Source organism: Tachyglossus aculeatus, chromosome X1 (genome assembly GCF_015852505.1).
Source record: "Tachyglossus aculeatus isolate mTacAcu1 chromosome X1, mTacAcu1.pri, whole genome shotgun sequence".
Taxonomy (NCBI): Eukaryota; Metazoa; Chordata; class Mammalia; order Monotremata; family Tachyglossidae; genus Tachyglossus; species Tachyglossus aculeatus.
The window spans coordinates 69,691,002-69,714,539 of NC_052101.1; the positions used below are offsets into that span (position 1 = coordinate 69,691,002).

General features: G+C 44.0%; 1 protein-coding gene across 12 annotated transcripts in view; it reads left to right on the forward strand.

The window, feature by feature from the left end:
* Positions 1–23,538, forward strand: part of CADPS (calcium dependent secretion activator) — a 527,597-nt gene that overhangs the window by 118,294 nt on the left and 385,765 nt on the right. For all 12 annotated transcript variants that reach the window (XM_038772200.1, XM_038772196.1, XM_038772204.1 and 9 more), the window contains exon 3: positions 11,378–11,710. In XM_038772200.1, coding sequence (XP_038628128.1) covers positions 11,378–11,710 — 333 coding nt within the window. The remainder of the gene's footprint in view (positions 1–11,377; positions 11,711–23,538) is intronic.

Genomic DNA, 23,538 nt, shown 5'->3' on the forward strand with positions numbered 1-23,538 from the left:
TGAGGAGATTAGCTTCAGAGGAGCAGAGGGTGCAGGCTGAGCTGTAGAAGGAGAGAAGGGAGGTGAGGTAGGAGGGGGCGAGGTGATGGAGAGCCTTGAAGCCGAGGGTGAGGAGTTTCTGCCTGATGCGTAGGTTGATTGGTAGCCACTGGAGATTTTTGAGATTTTTGAGCCCCTTCCTTTCTCTCCCCCTCGTCCCCCTCTCCATCCCCCACATCTTACCTCCTTCCCTTCCCCACAGTACCTGTATATATGTATATGTGTTTGTACATATTTATTACTCTATTTTACTTGTACATATCTATTCTATTTATTTTATTTTGTTAGTATGTTTGGTTTTGTTCTCTGTCTCCCCCTTTTAGACTGTGAGCCCACTGTAGGGTAGGGACTGTCTCTATATGTTGCCAACTTGTACTTCCCAAGCGCTTAGTATAGTGCTCTGCACACAGTAAATGCTCAATAAATACGATTGATTGATTGATTGATTGAGGAGGGGAGTAACATGCCCAGAGTGTTTCTGGACAAAGACAATCCGGGCAGCGGCGTGAAGTATGGATTGAAGTGGGGAGAGACAAGAGGTTGGGAGATCGGAGAGGAGGCTGATACAGTAGTCCAGACTGGATAGGATGAGAGCTTGAACGAGCAGGGTAGCGGTTTGGATGGAGAGGAAAGGGCGGATCTTGGCAATGTTACAGAGTTGAGACTGGCAGGTTTTGGTGACGGCTTGGATGTGAGGAGTGAACGAGAGAGCAGAGTCGAGGATGACACCAAGGTTGCGGGCTTGTGAGACGGGAAGATGGTAGTGCCGTCAGTAGTGATGGGAAAGTCAGGGAGAGGGCCGGGTTTGGGAGGGAAGACAAGGTGTTCAGTCTTGGATATGTTGAGTTTTAGGTGGTGGGCAGACATCCAGATGGATATGTCTTGAAGGCAGGAGGAGATACGAGCCTGGAGGGAGGGAGAGAGAGCAGGGGCAGAGATGTAAATTTGGGTGTCATCAGCGTAGAGATGATCGTTGAAGCCGTGGGAGCGATTGAGGTCACCAAGGGAGTGAGTGTAGATCGAGAAGTAGTAGTCATTTATTGAGCTCCTACTGAATGCCATGCACTGGGCTATGTTTATGGGAAGTACAACAGAGGCCCAAGATTCCATGCCCACAAGGAGCTTCCACTCCCAACAGAACTATTTGGTTCTTCAATCAATCACTCTTATTTACTGAGCACTTACTTTGTGCAGAGCACTGTATTAAGTGTTTTGGAGAGTCTTGTCTTATGCTGTAAAGTTGTCTCCGACCCATAGCGACACCATGGACACATCTCTTCCAGAATGCCTCACCTCAATCTGCAGTCATTATGGTAGTACATCAGCATCAGTTTTTTAGTACTCCTCTGAAATGGGTTGTACTTTTAAGCCTTCTTTCCCCTATTTCCTGCATCTTCCTTTCTCATCCCCCAAGTGTACACCCACCTCCAAGCTTGCATGAAACTCATGGAAAAGGAGGGGCAGAGTCAGTGGGTGCTGCCTAGCCTGCCAGTTGGAGGTCACCAAGAGTAGCAATGTGATTCAACAGTGATTAGAAAGGGTTTAAAACTTTCTCCTCCTACCAGCTGAAATCTTTTAAGGAGCTGAATATGTAGCTGATTAGCATTAGATTAATTCTTAGGTAAACAGAGTGATGTTTATGTCTATTCAAATGAAGATGTTATTGGACCAAAAACCCAGTAGGATCAGTTAGAAAAATGTCTAAAACTATTACTCAAATAATACTCAGTGATACAGTAGATCCAGCTTGTATAGTTACCACTATTTAATCAGTACTTATTGAGCACTTACTGTGTGCAGAGCACTGTACTAAATGCTTGGTAGAGTACAGTATAATAGTCACATTCCCTGCCCACAATGAGTTTACAATCCACCAGAGCTTAGAAATCAGGACGTTTCCCCACTCCTCTAGAAACTCCAGTGGTTGCCCATCCACCTTCACAACAAACATTCATTCATTCAATCATATTTATTGAGCGCTTACTGTGTACAGAGCACTGTACTAAGTGCTTGGAAAGTACAATTCGGCAACAGAGACAGTCCCTACCCAACAACGGGCTCACAGTCTAGAAACAAAAACTCCGCACCATTGGTTTTAAAGCCCTCAATTATCCTGCTCCCTCCTACACCACTTCACTACTCTCCTAGTACAACCCAGCCCATACACTTAGCTCCTCTAATGCCAACTTTCACATTGTACTTTGATCTCATTTATCTCACCGCTGACTCCTCGCCCACATCCTGCCTCTGGCTTGGAACGCCCTCCCTCCTCAAATCTGACAAATAATTACTCTCCCCTCTTTAAAGCCTCCTTTCCTCTTCTTCCGCTCCCTTCTGTGTTGCCCTGACTTGCTCCCTTTATTCACCCCTCCCATCCCCACAGCACTTATGCACATATCTGTAATTTATTGATTTATATTATTTGTCTCCCCCTCGAGCCTGTAAGCTCATCGTGGGCAGGGAATGTGTATGTTTATTGTTATATGGTACTTTCCCAAGTGCTTAGTACAGTGCTCTGAACACAGTAAGTGCTCAATAAATACAATTGAATGAATAGATCTCTGATTTTTATGACAAATCTGTGTCTTCACAAGTAGTTTCCATTGTTGATATCAGTAGATGCTATTGAGAGCCATAAAGTAAGTTCTAAGTGCAGCTCAGCCTCAGAAACGAAACCACTGTAGTCTAAGTAGCAAGAATTGAACTATGCTACTTGGGCAGATAAAAATAAAAACCCCAACTTTTTCCAGTATTTTGAACAATAATCACTTTTCAGACCTTACTTTCAGATCCCTTCCCATCCCAAACTTGATTTCTATGTAATCTTTCCCAGACTATCAGAGAGCTAGGGAGCACCTCAAGAATTTGGTCCAGCCCTCTACCTTTCTTCAAAATCACCCAGGGCAGAAACGCCACAACTTTTCTTCCTAACTTGTTCCAGTGATCTTTCATCCTGAATCTCAAGATGAATTTCCTTCCAGTCAACAGAAATCATGTCTGCTTCCACTTAAACCAATTGCCTCTTGTTTGGTCCCCAGTGGATGTGGCCAGCAGAGTGGAATCTTCCTCATGAAAACCCTTTATAAACTTGAAGGGCATTTGTCATGGTTATTGAGAAACTCCTTACAGTTTTCTGCTCCAGGCTGACCATCCCACCCTCAATGTTTTTCAACCCCTTTATCTTTTTATTTTGCTTTTCTTTAGATCCTGCCCAGTTTCCACAAAACCTACCTTAAATGTGGTTGCCAAAATTGGACACAATTCTCTAATAAACACCATGCCAACCTTGTTCACTTCAAGTTTATCCTTTCCTGCCTTACCTCAGCCCTCTCGTCTGCCAGACAAAACTATTTCTCCTCCCTTATTGACACCTATGCCCATCATCCCCATCAGCTCTTCCGTACATTCAACTCCCTTCTCAGGCCCCCGGTTCCTCCCCCTCCTCCTTCCCTCACCCCCAATGATCTGGCCTCCTACTTCATTAATAAAATTAAATCCATCAGGTCTGACCTCCCCAAAGTCACTCCCCCACCTTCTCCAACCCCCCGGCTCTCAACACTCTCTGCTCCTCTCCCATCCTTCCCAGCAGTATCCTCAGAGGAGCTCTCCTCCTCTCAAGTGCTACTCTGGCCACCTGTGCTTCTGACCCCATTCCCTCTCATCTCATGAAATCTCTCGCTCCGTCCCTTCTCCCCTCATTAACTTCCATCTTCAACTGCTCACTCTCCACTGGTTCCTTCCCATCTGCCTTCAAACATGCCCATGTCTCTCCCATCCTAAAAAAACCCTCTCTTGACCCCACCTCACCTTCTAGTTATCACCCCATCTCCCTCCTACCATTCCTTTCCAAACTCCTTGAACGAGTCATCTACACATGCTGCCTCGAATTCCTTAACACCAACTCTCTCCTTGACCCCCTCCAGTCTGGCTTCCGTCCCCTACATTCCACAGAAACTGCCCTCTCAACGGTCACCAATGACCTCCTGCTTGCCAAATCCAACGGCTCATACTCTATCCTAATCCTCCTCGACCGCTCAGCTGCCTTCGACACTGTGGACCCCCCCTTCTCCTCAACACGCTATCCAACCTTGGCTTCACAGACTCCGTCCTCTCCTGGTTCTCCTCTTATCTCTCCGGTCGTTCATTCTCAGTCTCTTTTGCAGGCTCCTCCTCCCTCTCCCATCCCCTTACTGTGGGGGTTCCCCAAGGCAGTTCTTCGTCCCCTTCTGTTCTCGATCTACACTCACTCCCTTGGTGACCTCATTCGCTCCCACGGCTTCAACTATCATCTCTACACCCAAATCTACATCTCGGGCCCCTGCTCTCTCCCCCTCCCTCCAGGCTCGCATCTCCTCCTGCCTTCAGGACATCTCCATCTGGATGTCTGCCCGCCACCCAAAACTCAACATGTCCAAGACTGATCTCCTTGTCTTCCCTCCCAAACCCTGCCCTCTCCCTGACGGCACTACCATCCTTCCCATCTCACAGGCCAGCAACCTTGGTGTCATCCTCGACTCCACTCTCTCGTTCACCCCTCACATCCAAGCCGTCACCAAAACCTGCCGGTCTCAGCTCCGCAACGTTGCCAAGATCCGCCCTTTCCTCTCCATCCAAACCGCTACCCTGCTCATTGAAGCTCTCATCCTATCCCGTCTGGACTACTGTATCAGCCTCCTCTCCAATCTCCCATCCTCTTGTCTCTCCCCACTTCAATCCATACTTCACGCCACTGCCCGGATTGTCTTTGTCCAGAAACGCTCTGGGCATGTTACTCCCCTCCTCATAAATCTCCAGTGGCTACCAATCAACCTGCGCATCAGGCAGAAACTCCTCACCCTCAGCTTCAAGGCTCTCCATCACCTCACCCCCTCCTACCTCACCTCCCTTCTCTCCTTCTACAGCCCAGCCCACACCCTCCACTCCTCTGCCGCTAATCTCCTCACCGTGCCTCGTTCTCGCCTGTCCCAGCATCGACCCCTGGCCCACGTCATCCCCCTGGCCTGGAATGCCCTCCCTGCCCACATCCGCCAAACTAGCTCTCTTCCTCCCTTCAAGGCCCTACTGAGAGCTCACCACCTCCAGGAGGCCTTCGCAGACTGAGCCCCCTCCTTTCTCTGCCCCTCCTCCCCCTCTCCACCCTCCCGCCTTACCTCCTTTCCTTCCCCACAGCACCTGTATATATGTATATATGTTTGTACGTATTTATTACTCTATTCATTTTCCTTGTACATATCTATTCTATTTATTTTATTTTGTTAATATGTTTTGTTTTGTTCTCCGTCTCCCCCTTCTAGATTGTGAGCCCACTGTTGGGTAGGGACCGTCTCTATATGTTGCCAACTTGTACTTCCCAAGCGCTTAGTACAACACTCTGCACACAGTAAGTGCTCAATAAATACGATTGATTGATTGATTAATAAGAATCTGGCCTTTGCACAGAAAACCAGAAAGATTAAGCTTGGTACTTGAAAACCATACTCCTGTTAATATAGGTCAGAAATTGGCTTTCAATAATGCTACTAAATTAATGATTCATATTCAGTTTATAATTGACATCACCATCAGGTCTCTATCAGCTATACTTCTGCTATGCCATTTTTCCCCATCCTCTATTTGTATTTTTTGTTTTAACATTGGCACCTATTGAATATTTTGAATTTCATTCCTGTTTTCCAAAGTCTTAGCAACCTCATCCATTTTAGTAACATCTTCAACTTGGTTGAACATAGTTAATGATATATAATTTCATTCTTCAAGCAACTCCCAGCAGTTTTTGTCCTGGAATCAATCAGTGGTGTTCATAGATTGATTTCTGTATGCAGAGCAATGTACCACTTGGAAGAATACAGTAGAGTTGGTAGACATGAACTCTGCCCTCAAGGAGTTTACAATCTAGCAGGGGAGACATATTAAAATACATTACAGGTAAGGGAAGCAGCTGAGGAAGGATATGTGAATAGGTGCTGTGAGGGTGAGAATGGGGGAAGTGGCCAAGTGCTTAGGGCTGGGACTAAATGCAAGGGAGAGGCAGTAGGAGGAAAAATAGGGTGGAGGCTGCAAGATTCGACAAGAGTGGCTCGTTGGAGGAGATGTAATTTTTTGTAGAGCTTTGAAGGTGGGGAAGAGTGATGGTCTGTCACACATTAAGGGGGGAAAGAGTTCCAGGCAGGAGGGAGGAAGTGAACAAAGGGTTAATGGTGGGTAAAGTGAGAGGGCTGTTGTGGCTTGGGATGCTGGAATTGAATTGGGGAAGGCTTGTTGGAAGAGATGAGTAGTCAGTGGGGCATCGAAGTAGAGATGTCCTGAAGGCAGAAGGAAATATGAGACTGCTGAAAAGTAGTGAGATCAGGGCTGGAGGTGTAGATTTGGGAATCATACATACAGAAATGGTAGTTGAAGACATGGGAGTGAATGAGTTCTTTAAGGGAGTGGGTGTAGATGGACACTAGAAGGGGACCCAGAACTGAACCTTGAGGGACTCCCACAGTTAGGGGGTGGGAGGAAGAGGATGAGTCCACAAAAAGACTGAGAATGAGCAACCAGTAGGGTAGGTGCCTAACCAGTAGGGTAGGTGTAGGTGGTGTGGACAAAAACAATGGGGCCAGATGCTAATGATATTATCTCAGCCTCACTGGTTTCAGTTTGACTGCAAACCTGGATTCAGTCACTTGTCTTCTCTTACTGGCTGTTAAAAGCCACAGATGGTACAGGCGGCAACTTTGAGAAGAGAATATAGGCTGCTGAGCTCACATCACCTGTAAGTTGCAGATGCACTTGAATCATTATGAATCTAGATTTTAGAGGGTCAAGAATAAGGCCCAACTATTCCTATCAAGAAAGCATAGGTCTTCTGTAATCTGATGGTTGTGGGATTGACCTGGTTGCAATTCCGCACAAAGATGGGCAACTGGTTAATCTTTTAATCTCTTCAGTGGTATTTTAGTAGCCTATATAGGCCATTACTTTAAGCTATTTACTAACTGTCACACCCAGACAGCTAGGATAAAGGAAGAAAGCTCACTCTCCTCCTCGTCCTCCAGTGAATTTTTGTGGTTTGGCTCTAGAAATTTTGGGTTAAATTTTGGAAACATTTGCTGCTAGTGTGACTCCCTCAGCAAATGGAAGAGTAGATTTTGCAGTCAAATCAGACACGTTCCCTGTTTCCCAAGGGACTCGCAGTCAAAGAAGTAGGGAGAATAGGTATTTGGGATTTATCCCCAGTTTACAGTGGGGGAAAATTAGCCACAGCGAGTTTGTGACTTGCCCAAAAAGACACAGGTAAGTGGCAGAGCTGATACTAGAATCTACATCTCCCAACTCCCAGTCCTATGCACTTTCTACTGCCTCCCAGTACTTGGAGCATTAGCAATATAAAGCATCTTTAGATAAAATGTTTCCACATTTTCTCCCTGAAATTTGAGATTCAATTCAATTTTCAGATATTTCTGTGACTAAGCTCAGTGAGGCAAGTGCCTTTCATTCCCCTCTGACAGGTTCCTTCAGTTCTCAAAATACAGCAAGAGGGTGCTAGACTGTGAGGGGTTAATTTGAACAATTTCCAAGGTTATATATATTTTTTCCTCTCGAGAAAACAAAAATTTGTTAGGAAATAGACATATTCTCATAGAGGGAAATTCAGAACTATCATTACGAAGTAATGGAGATTCATCCTAGCCTTTGACTATCCTATTGATAAATTCCATCCACATCCAGGTTATTGCATTATCTCTTCACTCTCCATCTCCATAATATAAGGATTGTGGTCCTCCTATGAAGAAGGCTTTTTTGAGAGAGTTTTACCAGTCTCCTCTGTTGAACTGTAAGATCCTTGAGGGCAGGGATTGGGTCATCCAAATGTACTGTCCTCTCCTGAAGCATTAGTGCTCTGCACAAAGTAAGCATTCAATAAATACCATTGATTGATTGATCACTATTAAATGAAATAACAACTTGGTGATGCTCACTATAAGCTTGCCTTAATATGATGGGTTTGGAAACATGGATCGTTTGGAGGACACCCAGATGGAGACCAAAGATCTTTTTGACATTTCCAGGCAGACATGGAGTTGGGGAGATTCAAATCAAGTAAAACCTTAAGCTTCTTCACCAGGGCCTGCATCCAGAAATTCAAATTTCACGGGTTTGCTCCAGGAGCTTCTCATTACCAATTCATAGCAAAAGGCATAGATGAAATATGAAGATGAAATAAATATGAATAGGTAAGAGACCAATCCCATTTCTTACAGAGGAGAAAACTTTAAAATCCGTTTCCAAACAGTACTATAGAGGACACAGATATTTCCATATACATTAGAAGGACAAGATGCATTCCCTGTTTACAATCTAATGTGATGTTAAGTTCCCCTTTATGAACTTCAGTTGGACTAGCTTTCAATTGCCTCATCTGAAACTGACTGTCAGCATTTTGGTTTCCAGGCTAAAGACCCCGAGGTTGTTTTTTTGCTATGAAATCTGCCACGTTTCCAGGTTGCTCTTTGCTTTTTAATTATTGATAACTCACAGATATAGCATTCATACTGCACAGCTTGTTCCAAATGTCTTCATGCTATTCTCATGTCATAAATAAAACAGTACCTTGTTCTCACCAGGCAGCCCCAGTCCTACTCTTTGAGCAAAAACAAAAGCAACCCAACTAAAACTGTTACTCTTGTTCCCGCACACCCAGGAGACTTGATCTCCCTGGGACTTTCTGACCTTTATTTTGATTTTTAAGACAATCCTTCTGTGTCTTGCTCTTCCTGTGAAGTGCAGATATTTTGGACATGGTTATTTTAATACAATGATAGTTCATTCTAAGCACTAATGCTGTTGTAACGGCAGCTACCTTAAACAACTCTGCATATTTTGGTTTGTGAGATGACCATCACCACTGGAGGAGGAAAAGTGGGAAAATGTTTTGCCTCTTCTACTTATACCTACATTATTATATCTACATAGCTATAGAAGGATATAAAGACTGTATTTCACTGGGCTCCCGATTCTCTACATCAAAGATTTGTGAGCAAAAATAGCTAACTCTAAATCATTCTGAAGCTAATTATCCCAGTGTCTGGCCTCGCCCCCACCTATTGAGCATTTCCTTGCTCATTAGCATTCCCACAAAAGATGCAGGGAGAGTCAGTAATATGCAAGTTAGTCCATTTTGCTGTTTCCTAGCAGTTTTGGCCAAAGGTTTGTCTGTCAGAAACTAGCAAAATACATTTTTATTCAGCATAATGTCATTGAACACAAAGAGAATACATTCAGGAACAGGCCCAATCCCTTTAACCCAAGAGTTGTTTATCTTTTCTGGGAAGAGATTGAAACTGTCAACTAGAATGAATTGGGGTGGGGGGCTAATATTGGATTTCATTTATCCATGCAACTCTTGCCTCCTCCATTAGCATGGGTAATTAAGAATTGATTGAAGTGTGATGGCTGTAAGAAGGCTCAAGAGACTTTTTAACCACTTCCAATAAATTGTAACTCCATTCATAGCAATGAGGGAGGAAGCAACAGGGAAGAGCATGAGAACGAAGGGAAAAAGAAAGGAAATAGATCCCTACTATCTTCCTTCAAAGTCCTTCCTCAAGCTCCTTTTCTCTCAATTCATTCTCTCATAAACTGCAGCAAGGGGACAGGACCAAGATATCCAACTAAGACTAGAGAAGCTCAGTACCAGAAAGTGGTCCCTCAAGACTCTGTTCTGGCTTCCCTCCGATTCTCCATTTATATCTACTCTTATGGCTTTAACTACCATCTCTGCATGGATGACTCCCAAATCTACCCCTCCAGCCCTGACCCCTCTCTTTCTATGTAGTCTCATATTTCCTCCTGCCCTCAGGACATCTTCATTTGGATATCCTGCCAATACCTCAAAACTAACATATCAAAAACAGAACTCTTCATCTTCCCACCCAAAACCTTCTCCTCCCCACTGGCTTTCCCATCACTTTGACAACAACATCATTTTCCTTGTCACACAAGGCTGCAACCTTGGCATTATCCTCTACTCATCTTTCTACTTCAACCTGCATTTTCAGACACTCACCGAATCTTGTCCCTTCTATCTTCCCAGCTCTAGAATCCACCCCTTCTTTTCCATCCAAACTGCTGCCAGGCAGATCCAAGCACCTGTCATAGTCATTCATTCAATCATATTTATTGAGCACTTACTGTTTGCAGAGCACTGTACTAAGCACTTGGGAGAGTACAGTACAATAATAGATACATTCCCTGCCCAAAATGAGCTTACAATCGGGGGGGGGGGGAATCCCAACACACTTTAAAAATACCATAAAAAAGAGGCTGTACTCTACATGGTACTTATTGTGTGCAGAGCACTGTACTAAGCACTTGATAAATATGATTGATGATGGTATTTAAGTGCTTACTATGTGTCAAGCACTGTTCTAAGCACTGGGGTAGATACAAACTAATCAGGTTGGACACAATCCCTGTTCCACATGGGGCTCACAGTCATAATCCATTTTACAGATAAGGTAACTGTGGCACAGAGAAGTTGTCATTTGTCCAAGGTCACACAGTAGACAAGTGGCAAAGCTGGGATTAGAACCCAGGTCCTTCTGACTTCCAGGCCCATTGTCTGTCCATTAGGTCATGCTGTTTCTCTTGGCTAAGTTAGCTTTTTTTTATGGTATTCATTAAGTACTTAAATGCATGTCCATTGTTTCCTCTTAGTGAATATAAAGCAGGTACCTCACTTGTCTGAATAATAATAATAGTGGTATTTGTTAAGTGCTTACTATGGACCAGGCAGTGTACTGAGCACTGGGGTGGATACAAGCAAATTGTGTTGGACACAGTTCCTGTCCCACATGGGGCTCACAGTCTTAATCCCCATTTTATAGATGAGGTAATTGAGGCCCAGAGAAGTTAAGTAACTTGCCCAGGGCCACACAGCAGACACGTGGCAGATCTGGAATTTAAAACCCAGGTCCTTCTGACTCCAAGCCCCTTGCTCTATCCACTAGGTCACACTGCTTTCATTTAGGGATAACCTTCCTAAAAGCCTTATTTTGGGGGGCTGTTTGGTTGCATGAAAAGTTAGAGGTATGGTATCAGTGAGCTTACATGAATCACTCAGTCAATCATATTTATTGCTTACTGTATGCAGAACACTGTACTAAATGCTGGGGAGAGAACAAAATAATATAACAGACACATTCCCTGCCCACAGTGAGTTTACAGTCTAGAAGTCTCAGGATACTCTGGGGGATAAACAAAAAAAAATAAGCTATTTACTGTTGGTGGACAGTGACATACAGTGACCATATGCGCCTTGATTATTATTTCTTTCCATTTTTTTCTTTCTCAGGTGTTTCTGAAAAGTGACCGTGTGGCCCGGATGGTGCAGAGTGGAGGATGCTCTGCCAATGACTCCCGAGAAGTGTTCAAGAAGCACATTGAGAAGAGAGTGCGCAGCCTGCCAGAGATAGATGGTCTCAGCAAGGAGACAGTGCTAAGCTCTTGGATGGCCAAGTTTGATGCCATTTACCGAGGAGAGGAGGACCCACGAAAGCAGCAGGCCAGGATGACAGCAAGTGCTGCCTCTGAACTGATCCTGAGCAAAGAGCAACTCTACGAGATGTTTCAGAACATCCTGGGGATCAAGAAATTTGAACATCAGCTCTTATACAATGCCTGTCAGGTAAGTTTCCCAACATCCCTGCAATTCACATTTCTTCCGCATGTAGATGGGTTGTGGTGCCCCATATCTAGACTCTCTTAATTCATGTTAGTACTTCAGAACACAGGGCAGCAGTTGGGAAATGCTGGCAGCATTTTCAGGGAGAAAAATTGAAGGTCAGTTTGATTCTAGGCCCTAAAAAGGAGGAGAATGGATTCAGGTCCAATTATGAACTAATATTTGTATTCACTTGATTGATGATAGCAAGGGATGGGAGAGGGCATGAGGAGGAAGAATACATTCCCACCCTTTCTCTACAGGGATGCTGCATCCCATAGGGCCCAAATACCATAATGAGGATGTTCCTGAGGCAAGGACATAGATGCGCACTGCTGGAGATGTTGTTGGCAGGGAATGCTTGCATTGCTTATGTGGTATTCTCCCAAGCACATAATACAGTGCTTTACATTCAGTAGGTGCTCCATCAACACCATTGATTGAATCATTGATTAGCTATTTTTTAATGTATTTTTTCTGATATTTGTTCAGCACTTACTATGTGACAAGCACTGTACTAAGCACTGAGGTAGATGCAAGCTAATCATTTATGATATCATTATAGTAATTTCTGTCTTCCCCTCTAGACTGTAAGTTGTTGTAGGCAGGGAATTTGTCTTCCAACTTTGTTATGTTATTCTCCCCCAAGGGCTTAGGACAGTGCTCTGCATACAGTAAGTGCTCAGTAAATATGATTGAGTGACTGAATGAAGTTAGACACAGTCCGTGTCCCACATGGGGCTCACAGTCTTATTAATCCCCATTTTACAGATGAGGTAGCTGAGGCACAGAGAAGTTCATTCATTCATTCAATCCTATTAGGTGACTTGCCCAAGGTCACCAGTAGACACCTGGTGGAGCCAAGATTAGAACCCAGGTGCTTCTGACTCACAGGCCTGTGCTCTACCCACCAGACCATGCTGCTTCTCATTATTGGTCCCCTCCCTTCCACTGCAGCTCAAAGAATTCCTTTGGAAGGAAGCAGACTGAGTAAGCAGCACAGGCCATAGCCACTTAAGTAGTGAATAAAAGATGGAGCTGAAGGTTGTTCCTCCACTTCATGGCTTAAAGGCAGAGTATATGGCTACCTGCTCGAGAGCCTTGGGCGTAGAACTGGGGCTTGTCCAAAGAGGAGATTTTTAGTACAGCTTTGTCAAATGCTCTTTCAGGAGCCAAGTCATAGGAAGCCAACTGACTCATCTACTTCAGGAAGTGTCAGTGATAGAATTAGAACTTCAGATTTATTGCTCTGAACCCCTGGCTGCCACCTCTCACCTCTGTAGTGCCTAATTCATTGTGCTCCTCAGTGCACGTGAAAGTCTGCAAGAAGCAGGAGTGGCACTGAGGTTTCATCAGCAGCTCTCCCTAAAATCCTAAATTCTCTCCAGAGTGAAATGGAGCTTAGGCTATAGATTTAGGGAGATTTTAAAGCTGATAATATATTATTTGTAATAATAATAATCATAATTAAGTGCTTACCATGTGCTAAGCACTGTACAAAGCACTGGAGTAATTACTGGATAATCATGTTGCACATGGAACTCAAAGCCTGAGTAGGAGGAAGAACAGGTGTTGAATCCCCTTTTTGCATTGAGGGAACTGAAGCACAGAGGAGTTAATAATGATGGTATTTACTAAGCTCTTACTATGTGTCAAGCACTGTTCTAAGTGCTGAGGTAGATACAAGCTAATCAGGTTGGACACAGTTCCTATCCAACATGGAGCTCACAGTCTTAATCCCCATTTTACACATGAGGTAACTGAGGCACAGAGAAGTGAAGTGACTTGCCCAAGGTCACACAGCAGACAAGTGGCGGAGCCAGGATTAGAACCCTCGTCCTGATTCCCAGGCCTGTGCTCTTTCCACTAGGCCATGTTACTGAAGTTAGGGTTGCAGTAGCAGAATAAACCATCTGTGGGTCCTTAGAGCAAACAGTAATGTAAGGATTCCTCTGGCCAGCATCATGGCATCAGAGTTTGCAGTGGTCTGACCTGATTCCATGAGCAGGAGAGCAGGAAGGCAGAGCACTCAAAGCACCAGGTACTTCTGGGGTCATTTATTCCCAAGACCCGAGATAAGCATTCATCCCAGCTGGCCTGATAGTGATTTAGTCCTTGGGGGACTATGCTAGCTGAATCATTTAAAGTTGATCCAACTCTTAGCAAGTCGTATCTCAGTATGGACAGTTTTTGTGGCAAGTTTCCTTGCACTCCCTTTTTTGCGGGATAGTAACCCCTTGATGCAAGGCCCCCGTGAATGTTCTCAAAGGTGCTGAGGGCATGCCTCCTTGCCTTCCTCAAAATACAATCTACTTACTAAGAAGCAGAATTCAAGGTAACAGTAAAACTTTACCTTCTCCCATCTCCTAGGAATACTTTCTTTGTTAACATGCTCTCTTCTGATTACAGTGATTTGGCAGACATATGGATGAATTTTGAGCCATTTTTTGTTCTTGATCAAATGTTAATGTCATTAGAATGAATGCACTGACATATGCTGCTTCTGGTTTGTTCTCATTTCAGCTTTTTCTGTATCTTTGGCAAGAAGGGCAAATTTATTAAAGCCAGTTTTCTATTTCCCCCCCTCTGTACCTCCTGGATGGAGTTAATTCTATTCATTTTTCTTATCAATACCATCTTTAGTGAGATGCAGAATATATCACTGTCGAAAATAATCATTTGAAAGGTAATCTCTCTCCTCTGGGCCCCAAGTGTGGTTAAGAGTCAAAGGTTGTCAAGGAAGCATCAAAATACATCAGTCAATGTATGGAGTACAAGACTTTAGACCTATTGGCAGAAGCCTTTGTTATAACCAATGGAATGTCTTTCAGGAAAGAAGCATTGTAGCCACCTTATTTACATGTGATGGTAATCCAGTCATTTGGCATACTAACAGGTAGTGGTAGAAGAAAAGGTATATATTGAGCAGCACATGGTTGCAATTCATTCTACTAAGCACTTGGGAAAGTACTTGGTACATTTCCTGTCCACAAAGAGCTTACATTTTAACATGGGAGTCAGGTGTTTACAAATGGGGTAATTAGAATGAATAAAGAAATTGTACAGTCACGTAAATGCTGAGGTGGAGGGTATAAGTAAATAATAATAATGGTAGTATTGGTTTAATGCTTACTATATACTAAGCACTAAGGTAGATACAATAATCAAGTTGGACATAATCCCCGTCAATCAATCAATCAATCGTATTTATTGAGCGCTTACTGTGTGCAGAGCACTGTACTAAGCGCTTGGGAAGTACAAGTTGGCAACATATAGAGATGGTCCCTACCCAAAAGTGGGCTCACAGTCTAGAAGGGGGAGACAGAGAACAAACCAAAACATATTAACAAAATAAAATAAATAGAATAGATATGTACAAGGAAAATTAATAAATAGAGTAATAAATATGTGCAAACATATACATATATACAGGTGCTGTGGGGTAGGGAAGGAGGTAAGGCGGGCGTATGGAGAGGGGGAGGAGGGGGAGAGGAAGAGGGCTCAGTCTGGAAAGGCCTCCTGGAGGAGGTGAGCTCGCAGTAGGGCCTTGAAGGGAGGAAGAGAGCTAGCTTGGTGGATGTGGGGATGGAGAGCATTCCAGGCCAGGGGGATGCTGTGGGCCGGGGGTCGACGGCGGGACAGGCGAGAACGAGGCACGGTGAGGAGATTAGTGGCAGAGGAGCGGAGGGTGTGGGCTGGGCTGTAGAAGGAGAGAAGGGAGGTGAGGTAGGAGGGGGCGAGGTGAAGGAGAGCCTTGAAGCCAAGGGTGAGGAGTTTCTGCCTGATGCGTAGGTTGATTGGTAGCCACTGGAGATTTTTGAGGAGGGGAGTAACATGCCCAGAGCGTTTCTGGACAAAGACAATCCGGGCAGTGGCATGAAGTATGGATTGAAGTGGGGAGAGACACGAGGATGGGAGATCGGAGAGGAGGCTGATACAGTAGTCCAGACGGGATAGGATGGGAGCTTGAACGGGCAGGGTAGCGGTTTGGATGGAGAGGAAAGGGCAGATCTTGGCAGTGTTGCGGAGTTGAGACCGACATTTTTTGGTGACGGCTTGGATGTGAGGGGTGAACGAGAGAGCGGAGTCGAGGATGACACCAAGGTTGAGGGCTTGTGAGATGGGAAGGATGGTAGTGCCATCAACAGTGATGGGAAAATCAGGGAGGGGGCAGGGTTTGGGAGGGAAGACAAGGAGTTCAGTCTTGGACATGTTGAGTTTTAGGTGGTGGGCAGACATCCAGATGGAGATATCCTGAAGGCAGGAGGAGATGTGAGCCTGGAGGGAGGGAGAGAGAGCAGGGGCAGAGATGTAGATTTGGGTGTCATCAGCATAGAGATGATAGTTGAAGCCGTGGGAGTGAATGAGGTCACCAAGGGAGTGAGTGTAGATCGAGAACAGAAGGGAACCAAGAACTGAACCTTGAGGAACCCCCACAGTAAGGGGATGGAAGGGGGAGGAGGAGCCTGCAAAAGAGACTGAGAATGAACGACCGGAGAGATAAGAGGAGAACCAGGAGAGGACGGAGTCTGTGAAGCCAAGGTTGGATAGCGTATTGAGGAGAAGGGGGTGGTCCACAGTGTCGAAGGCAGCTGAGAGGTTGAGGAGGATTAGGATAGAGTATGAACCATTGGATTTGGCAAGCAGAATGTCATTGGTGACCTTTGAGAGGGCAGTTTCCGTGGAATGTAGGGGATGGAAGCCAGACTGGAGGAGGTCGAGGAGAGAGTTGGTGTTGAGGAATTCGAGGCAGCGCATGTAGACGACTTGTTCACATGGGTCCACAGCCCGTCCACATGGGGCTCACAGTCTAAGTAGGAGGGAATAATATTTAATCCTCATTTTGCAAATGAGAAAACTGAGGCACAGAGAAGTTGTTACTTGCTCAAGGTCACACAGTAGACAAGTGGCAGAGCTGGGATTAGAACTCAGGTTCTAAAAATATGTAAGGACTGATGAGTTGATGTGAATGGGGTGTTGAGTTAATCTGAGAAGGGTTGTTGGAGGAGATTGGATTTTAGGATAGACTTGAAGGTGCGGAGAGCTGTGATCTGTTGGATTGGGGTGACAGAGGAGGTGCATGTACTATTGCATGAAAAGTGTCTCCCTTACTAATTGCTCTTATAGATGATTTCTAATACTGCCACTGAAGCACTGTGTTTTGATGGGCTTCAGAAATTATGTTCAACACTTAATATACTTTGACTATGAGCCCCATGTGAGTTAGGGGCTGTTCCCAACCTAATAAATTTGAACTACCCCAGTGCTCAGAACAGTGTTTGACACATAAGAGCTTAATAAATACCATAAAAAAGGTTGTTTTGGCAGGTAGCCCAGCCCAGACTTGAGCTGCCTTCTGTGGTTCATGATTTCCCCCAGGGCCCGCAGAGACACTGTATTACTGTGATCGGCAAAACCCAAAATGACATCCAGTATTGATTTAGAACCACACATCTGGTATTGAAGAGAGTGAGCACTTTCCTCTCAGGCTTCATCTCAGACTTCATAGAAACTTGCAAATAAGTAGAAATTGTCTATCTCTAATCTCACCAACTCTGGAATCCCGTTCTCAGATCACAGCTTTTTCACCTGCCATCTCTCTCACAACTCCACAAAATATTCCTCTACCCCTTCCTCTCACAAGAGACCTCTGATCTTCTGACTGCCTCCACTTATTGACGGACAGTATGCCCCATTTTGCCCCATTTGGACTCTCTACCCAACCTTCTTTCTCCTGATGCACAATTCCCTACTCACAACTTCACCTTCTCAGTTAAACTCAACTCCCTCACTCCTCCCTATCTCCCACTACAAAAACTTGGCTTGGTTCACTTCTACAGTACACTTCCTTTGCTCCTAGATTCAGGCCATCTCAAATTCATCCTCATTTGCAATAACTCTCTCCTGCCCTCTGCTTAGCAACACTGTCTCTCCTCCCTTATTGACTCCCATACCCATAGCCTGCACCAACTCTTTCAGACTTTAACTTCCTCCTGACACCCCCAGGTCCCCAACCTTCCCTTCTCTCATTCCTGATGACCTTGTCTACTATATTGACAAATCAAAACCATGTGGCCTGATCTCCCCAAAATCTCCCCCTCACCTTCCCTAATCCCTCCTGTAGTCTCTCAGCCTTCTCAGCCTTCTCTTGAGGAGATTTTCCACCGGCTTTTAAAATCTACTCCATCCAACTGTGCCTCAGTCCACACCAGGTACTTCAGACTTTATAAAAATGGAATGCCCTCCCTCCGCACATCCGCCAAGCTAGCTCTCTTCCTCCCTTCAAAGCCCTACTGAGAGCTCACCTCCTCCAGGAGGCCTTCCCAGACTGAGCTCCCTCCTTCCTCTCCCCCTCCTCCCCCTCCCCCTCCCCCTCCCCCCTGCCTTACCCCCTTCCCCTCCCCACAGCACCTGTATATATATATATATATATGTATACATATATGTATATATGTTTGTACGTACATATTACTCTATTTTACTTGTACATATTCTATTCATTTTATTTTGTTAATATGTTTTGTTTTGTTGTCTGTCTCCCCCTTCTAGACTGTGAGCCCACTGTTGGGTAGGGACCGTCTCTATATGTTGCCAACTTGTATTTCCCAAGCACTTAGTACAGTGCTCTGCACGCAGTAAGCGCTCAATAAATATGATTGAATGAATGAATGAAAAATGTTTGTGCCCACTCTTTTCTGTTGCCACCACTCTCTTGCTCATGTCCTCCCTTCTACTGGGAACTCCCAGAATCTTCATATCTGGCAGACCACTCCTCTCACCATCAATCAGTTGATGAATTATATTGAGTTCTTACTGTATTCCGAGCACTGTCCTAAGCACTTAGAGAGTACAATATAACAAATTTTGTGGATATGTTCCCTGCCCACAAGGAATCTATAGTCTAGACAGGGAGACAGACAATAAAATAAATTATGGATATGTACCTAAGTGCTGTGGGTCTGAGGGTGGGGTAAATAAAGTTTACAAATCCAGGTGCAAGGGTGATGCAGAAGGGAGAGGGAGTAGGGGAAATTGGGGCTGAGTAGGGGAAGGTCTCTTGGAGGAGATGTGATTTAACAGGGCTTTGAAGGTGGGGAGAGTGATCGTCTGTCATGCAGATGGTTTGCCATTTGCAAAGCCCTTCTAAAATCTCATATCCTCCAGGAGGCCTTCCTTGATTGATTAATCATCTTTGCCCGTTTTATTCCCCCACAGTTGCTACCTCAGGAGTTTGCATTACCTAAGCACTTGGCTATTTACACACTCCAGAGCACTTAAGTACCAATTTTTAGATGGTATTACTTTCTCCTATCTATAATTTATTTTAATGTCTGTCTTCCTCCACTAGAATGCAAGCTCCTTGAAGGCAGCAATCACATCTGCCAATTCTATTACACCCTCCCTATTGCTTAGTACTAGGCTCTGCACTCAGTAAGTACAACTGATTGAGGTCTACACATTTTATCAACCCATTAATTTCTCAAATTACTCAAAATGAATTTGATGTTCAGGCTCACCCAGCATAAATTTTTAGACTAGCCAAGTGACAATTTGCAGTTCCTGCTGTGTTTCCATACATATCCAGACTTCTTCAAAGTTTGTTTGAGCAGAAATGTATCAGCGCACATGTTTCCCTTGCATATCATCCATTACTGTACTTCCAACACTATAACTTTAGTAAATTGCAGCAGTGATCTCAACTGGTATTTTTGCCATAAAGGTAAAATTCTCCTTTTGCTTCTATTTCAAAGGTTATTATTTTCATAGCTACTTCAAAAAAGGATAACATTATATGTTGTCTGATGATACATGTCTTTAAAGCAAATGCATGGCTCAGTGGAAAGAGCACAGGCTTTGGAGTAAGAGGTCGTGGGTTCAAATGCTGGCTCTGCCAATTGTCAGCTGTGTGACTTTGGGCAAGTCACTTAACTTCTCTGTGCCTCAGTTACCTCATCTGTAAAATGGGGATTAAGACTGTGAGCCCCCTGTGGGACACCCTGATCACCTTCTAACCTCCCCAGCGCTTAGAACAGTGTTTCGCACATAGTAAGCGCTTAATAAATGCCATCATTATCATTAAATGACATTCTTTAACCTCTTCTGAATAAATTTGTTACTAAAAATCCACGTGGCATAAAAGGAAGGGCCTATGTCACATTGGGTGGTGAATGGATCTTATTTTAGAGATCTAAAACTCCCTTCAACATGTCTCCAGTAAAATAATTTGTAACATTTATGGCAGAGTGGATGGTTTTAATCAAAACATGGGAAGCTGCAGTAGTTGTGAACTTGAGATCTGCTTTCTAAACCTGACTCTGCCACTGATTTGTTGCTTGTCCTTCAGTAAAGTACTCTAGGGATATTAGCCACCCCATAGTCTAAAACAAGAATAACATGGCTAACTCTATTATCTATTATCTAAATCCCAAGGACTTAACACAGTGCTCTGCACACTGTAAGCAATCAATAAATATCATTAATTCATTGATAACCTCTGTCATTTAGCCAGACTAGCTAAGCAGCAGAGGAACATGTGGATAGAGAAGCAGCATGGCCCAGTGGAAAGAGCATGGGCTGGGTAGCCAGAGGTCATGGGTTCTAATCCCAGCTCCGCCACTTGTCAGCTGTGTGACCTGGGGCAAGTCATGTAACTTCTCTGGGCCTCAGTTCCCTTATCTGTAAAATGGGGATGAAGACTGTGAGCCCCACTGGGACAACCTGATTACCTTGTATCAACCCCAGTGCTTAGAACAGTGCTTGGCACATAGTAAGCACTTAACAAATACCAACATTATTATTATTATTATTATATATATTTTGATCATGTATTTTTGTTTATGAAGTACCCTACAGGCTTTGGATGAAAGACACCAGAGGCGAGACTAAGCAATTCTAACCTGGCACTGTTAGTATTTAACTCACCATCATCTTCCATTGTCATGAACTGCAGTGCAGTTTGTGGATAGTTGCCTCACTGGCTACATCCTGGCCACTAAACAACTGGTTCCTTGTTTAGTACCTCTGAATTTCAGATGAGAGCTCTGAAAAAGAAATTGATGAAGCTGAACTAGGTACAGGAAATGAATTTGAGGTAACCTCCCCAGTTAAAAATACCTTTAAATTTTCCACTGTTGACTTCCCATGTATTATTGAATTGCTCATTACCTCTGACTTCATATTTCTCCTACGTCATCACTAAATGCAGGATTTGTCTATATTCCATTCGACAAGCTGACCAAAATTTCCAGTCTCATAAGCCTTTGATCAGATTATAGGCGCTAACTCCAGCCTGCATTATTGTTGGCATTTTTCCATCTTCTCGCTTAGGCTGTGACAGCATGACCTAAATTATTAATCTGTTTTAATAGACATCCAGATTGCTTGATTATGCCCATACTGTGTCATGGGGTCTTTCATTTGTATGCACGTATTCATCGGGAAAAGGACCTTACCTGTTTTAAATGAATTTGCATAGGTAGCACAACAGCTAGTTCCTCTTGGAACTACTTCCTGAAGGTGCTGATCATCATCATCAACAGTATTTATTGAGCTCTTTCTGTGTGCAGAAAGTACAGTACAACAGAGTTGAGTGACATGTTCCCTGCCCACAACAACCTTACAGTCTAGAGGGGAAGAGAGACATTAATATAAATGAATATTCTTGAATCATGCTCATATGAGCCAAGGATTGGCTCATTGAGAAGCAGCATGGCTCAGTGAAAAGAGCACGGGCTTTGGAGTCAGAGGACAAGGGTTCAAATCCCTGCTCTGCCAATTGTCAGTTGTGTGACTTTGGACAAGTCACTTAACTTCTCTGTGCCTCAGTTCCCTCATCTGTAAAATGGGAATTAAGACTGTGAGCCCCATGTGGGACAACCTGATCACCTTGTATCCCCCCAGTGCTTAGAACAGTGCTTTGCACATAGTAAGCGCTTAACAAATACCATTATTATTATTATTATTATTATTGGATGCAATTCCACTGAGAGAAAGTGTGTTGTAGTTTAGACAGGTCTGTCAGAAGAAATGGGATCCAAATATAGCTACCTCTCTACCTAGGATAGATGAAACTTGAGGAAGAGCTTTTGAACTACCAAATTCTCATTCAAAAGATGTTGATCAATATTGAGGAATACTTAATCCATATATACCTAGTGTGAGGAGCTAGGGTGGCCAAGTGATAGAGAAGGCTAATGGCTGGAGTAAAGGGTGGTCAGCCTGAGCAGAGACCTGGAATCAGAACAAATATATGTGGGCAGAGGTTCAGGCATGTTGTAGACAAAGAAGACTGGCCCCAAAAGGTGTGGCGAGGACAGATAGGAGACGTAACAGGATTATCAAGAGGCACAGATTGAAAAGCAATAGGAATTATCCATGTCTCAAAAACATAGATGCCAGTTTTGCTCTAAGGGTCACATCTTTCTTTAGCATCCTTATATCTTAGCGTCCCTAGCAATAGCCCTAATTGTATTTTTTGCCTTTTCATTTGACCTCTTCCTTTCCCTCTTTGTCTCTTCCACACTATTTGCCCCTGTTTTTTTTCCTTGCTGGTTGCATTGTTCTCCTTTGCACTATTTGTGAAGTGGTTGTGTTGGTTGGTGAGAGACCGGGCTTTTAGCAAGTGTGGAAGGTAAGGCAAGAGTCTCTGCTCTTTGTTTCCCCCATCTCCCTCCTCTCTTCCTAGTCTATCCACTTTTGTTTCTCCCTATGTTTCTTTCCATTAGTTCTTATATAATAATAATAATAATAATAAATATAGTATTTGATAAGCACTTACTATGTGCCATGCACTGTTCTAAATGCTGGAGTAGATACAAAGTAATCAGGTTGTCCCACATGGGGCTCACAGTCTTAATCCCCATTTTACAGATGAGGTGACTGAGACACAGAGAAGTTAAGTGACTTGCCCAAGGTGTCACAGCAGACACGTGGTGGAGCTGGACTTAGAACCCACGTCCTCTGACTCCCAAGCCCCTGCTCTTGCCACTAGGCCATGCTGCTTCTATTCTCTTTCCTTGTTTCCCAAAACTTCTCTAGCACACTCTGACCTTCAGCCTTGTTTTTCCCCTTCTCTTTCTTTCCACTTCTCTGCACCTCTTGTATGGTCATTTTTGGTGCCACCTCTACTTCCCTTCTCCCTTCTCTTTTCTGTGACTTCTGTTTCCTGGGCTTTGGAGGTTCTTCCTGCCTGTTGCTACTCTCTTCTCTTCCCTCTTCTGCTGTGCCTCAACCATATCAGTTCCACATGCTCTACCATAAAGAGTTGGCCCATAATTCTACATAAGATGCTAGGGAAGCAGCGTGGCCTAGTGGAGAGGACCTGGCTTCTAATTCCAGCTCTGCCATTTGTCTGCTGTGTGACCTTGGGCAAATCATTTTACTTATTTGTGGTTCAGTTTCCTCAACCATAAAATGGAGATTCAATACCTGTTTTCTCCCATCCTCTTAGATTGTGAACCCAATGTGGAACAAGGACTGTGCCCAACCTGTTTATCTTATTAATACCCCACTGCTTAGTACAGTGCCTGACATGTAGTAAGTGCTTAACAAGTATCATTATTATTATGCATTTTATCACAGTTTCTTTTCCATTTTGTGCTAGTTCGCTATATGTAAACATATAACCACACTACCGTAACTTGGGTGTCTTCCAAATCTACACTTAGCTAATGGATGCCATGGGTTACCTTCAATATTTATAATTTTCCTTCAGCACTGCTAAACAGATCTTTCTTGAGGTTTGACCCCTTCTCTTTCCACTCTTTTTGTACTCTCTTGTCCATGCACCCAAT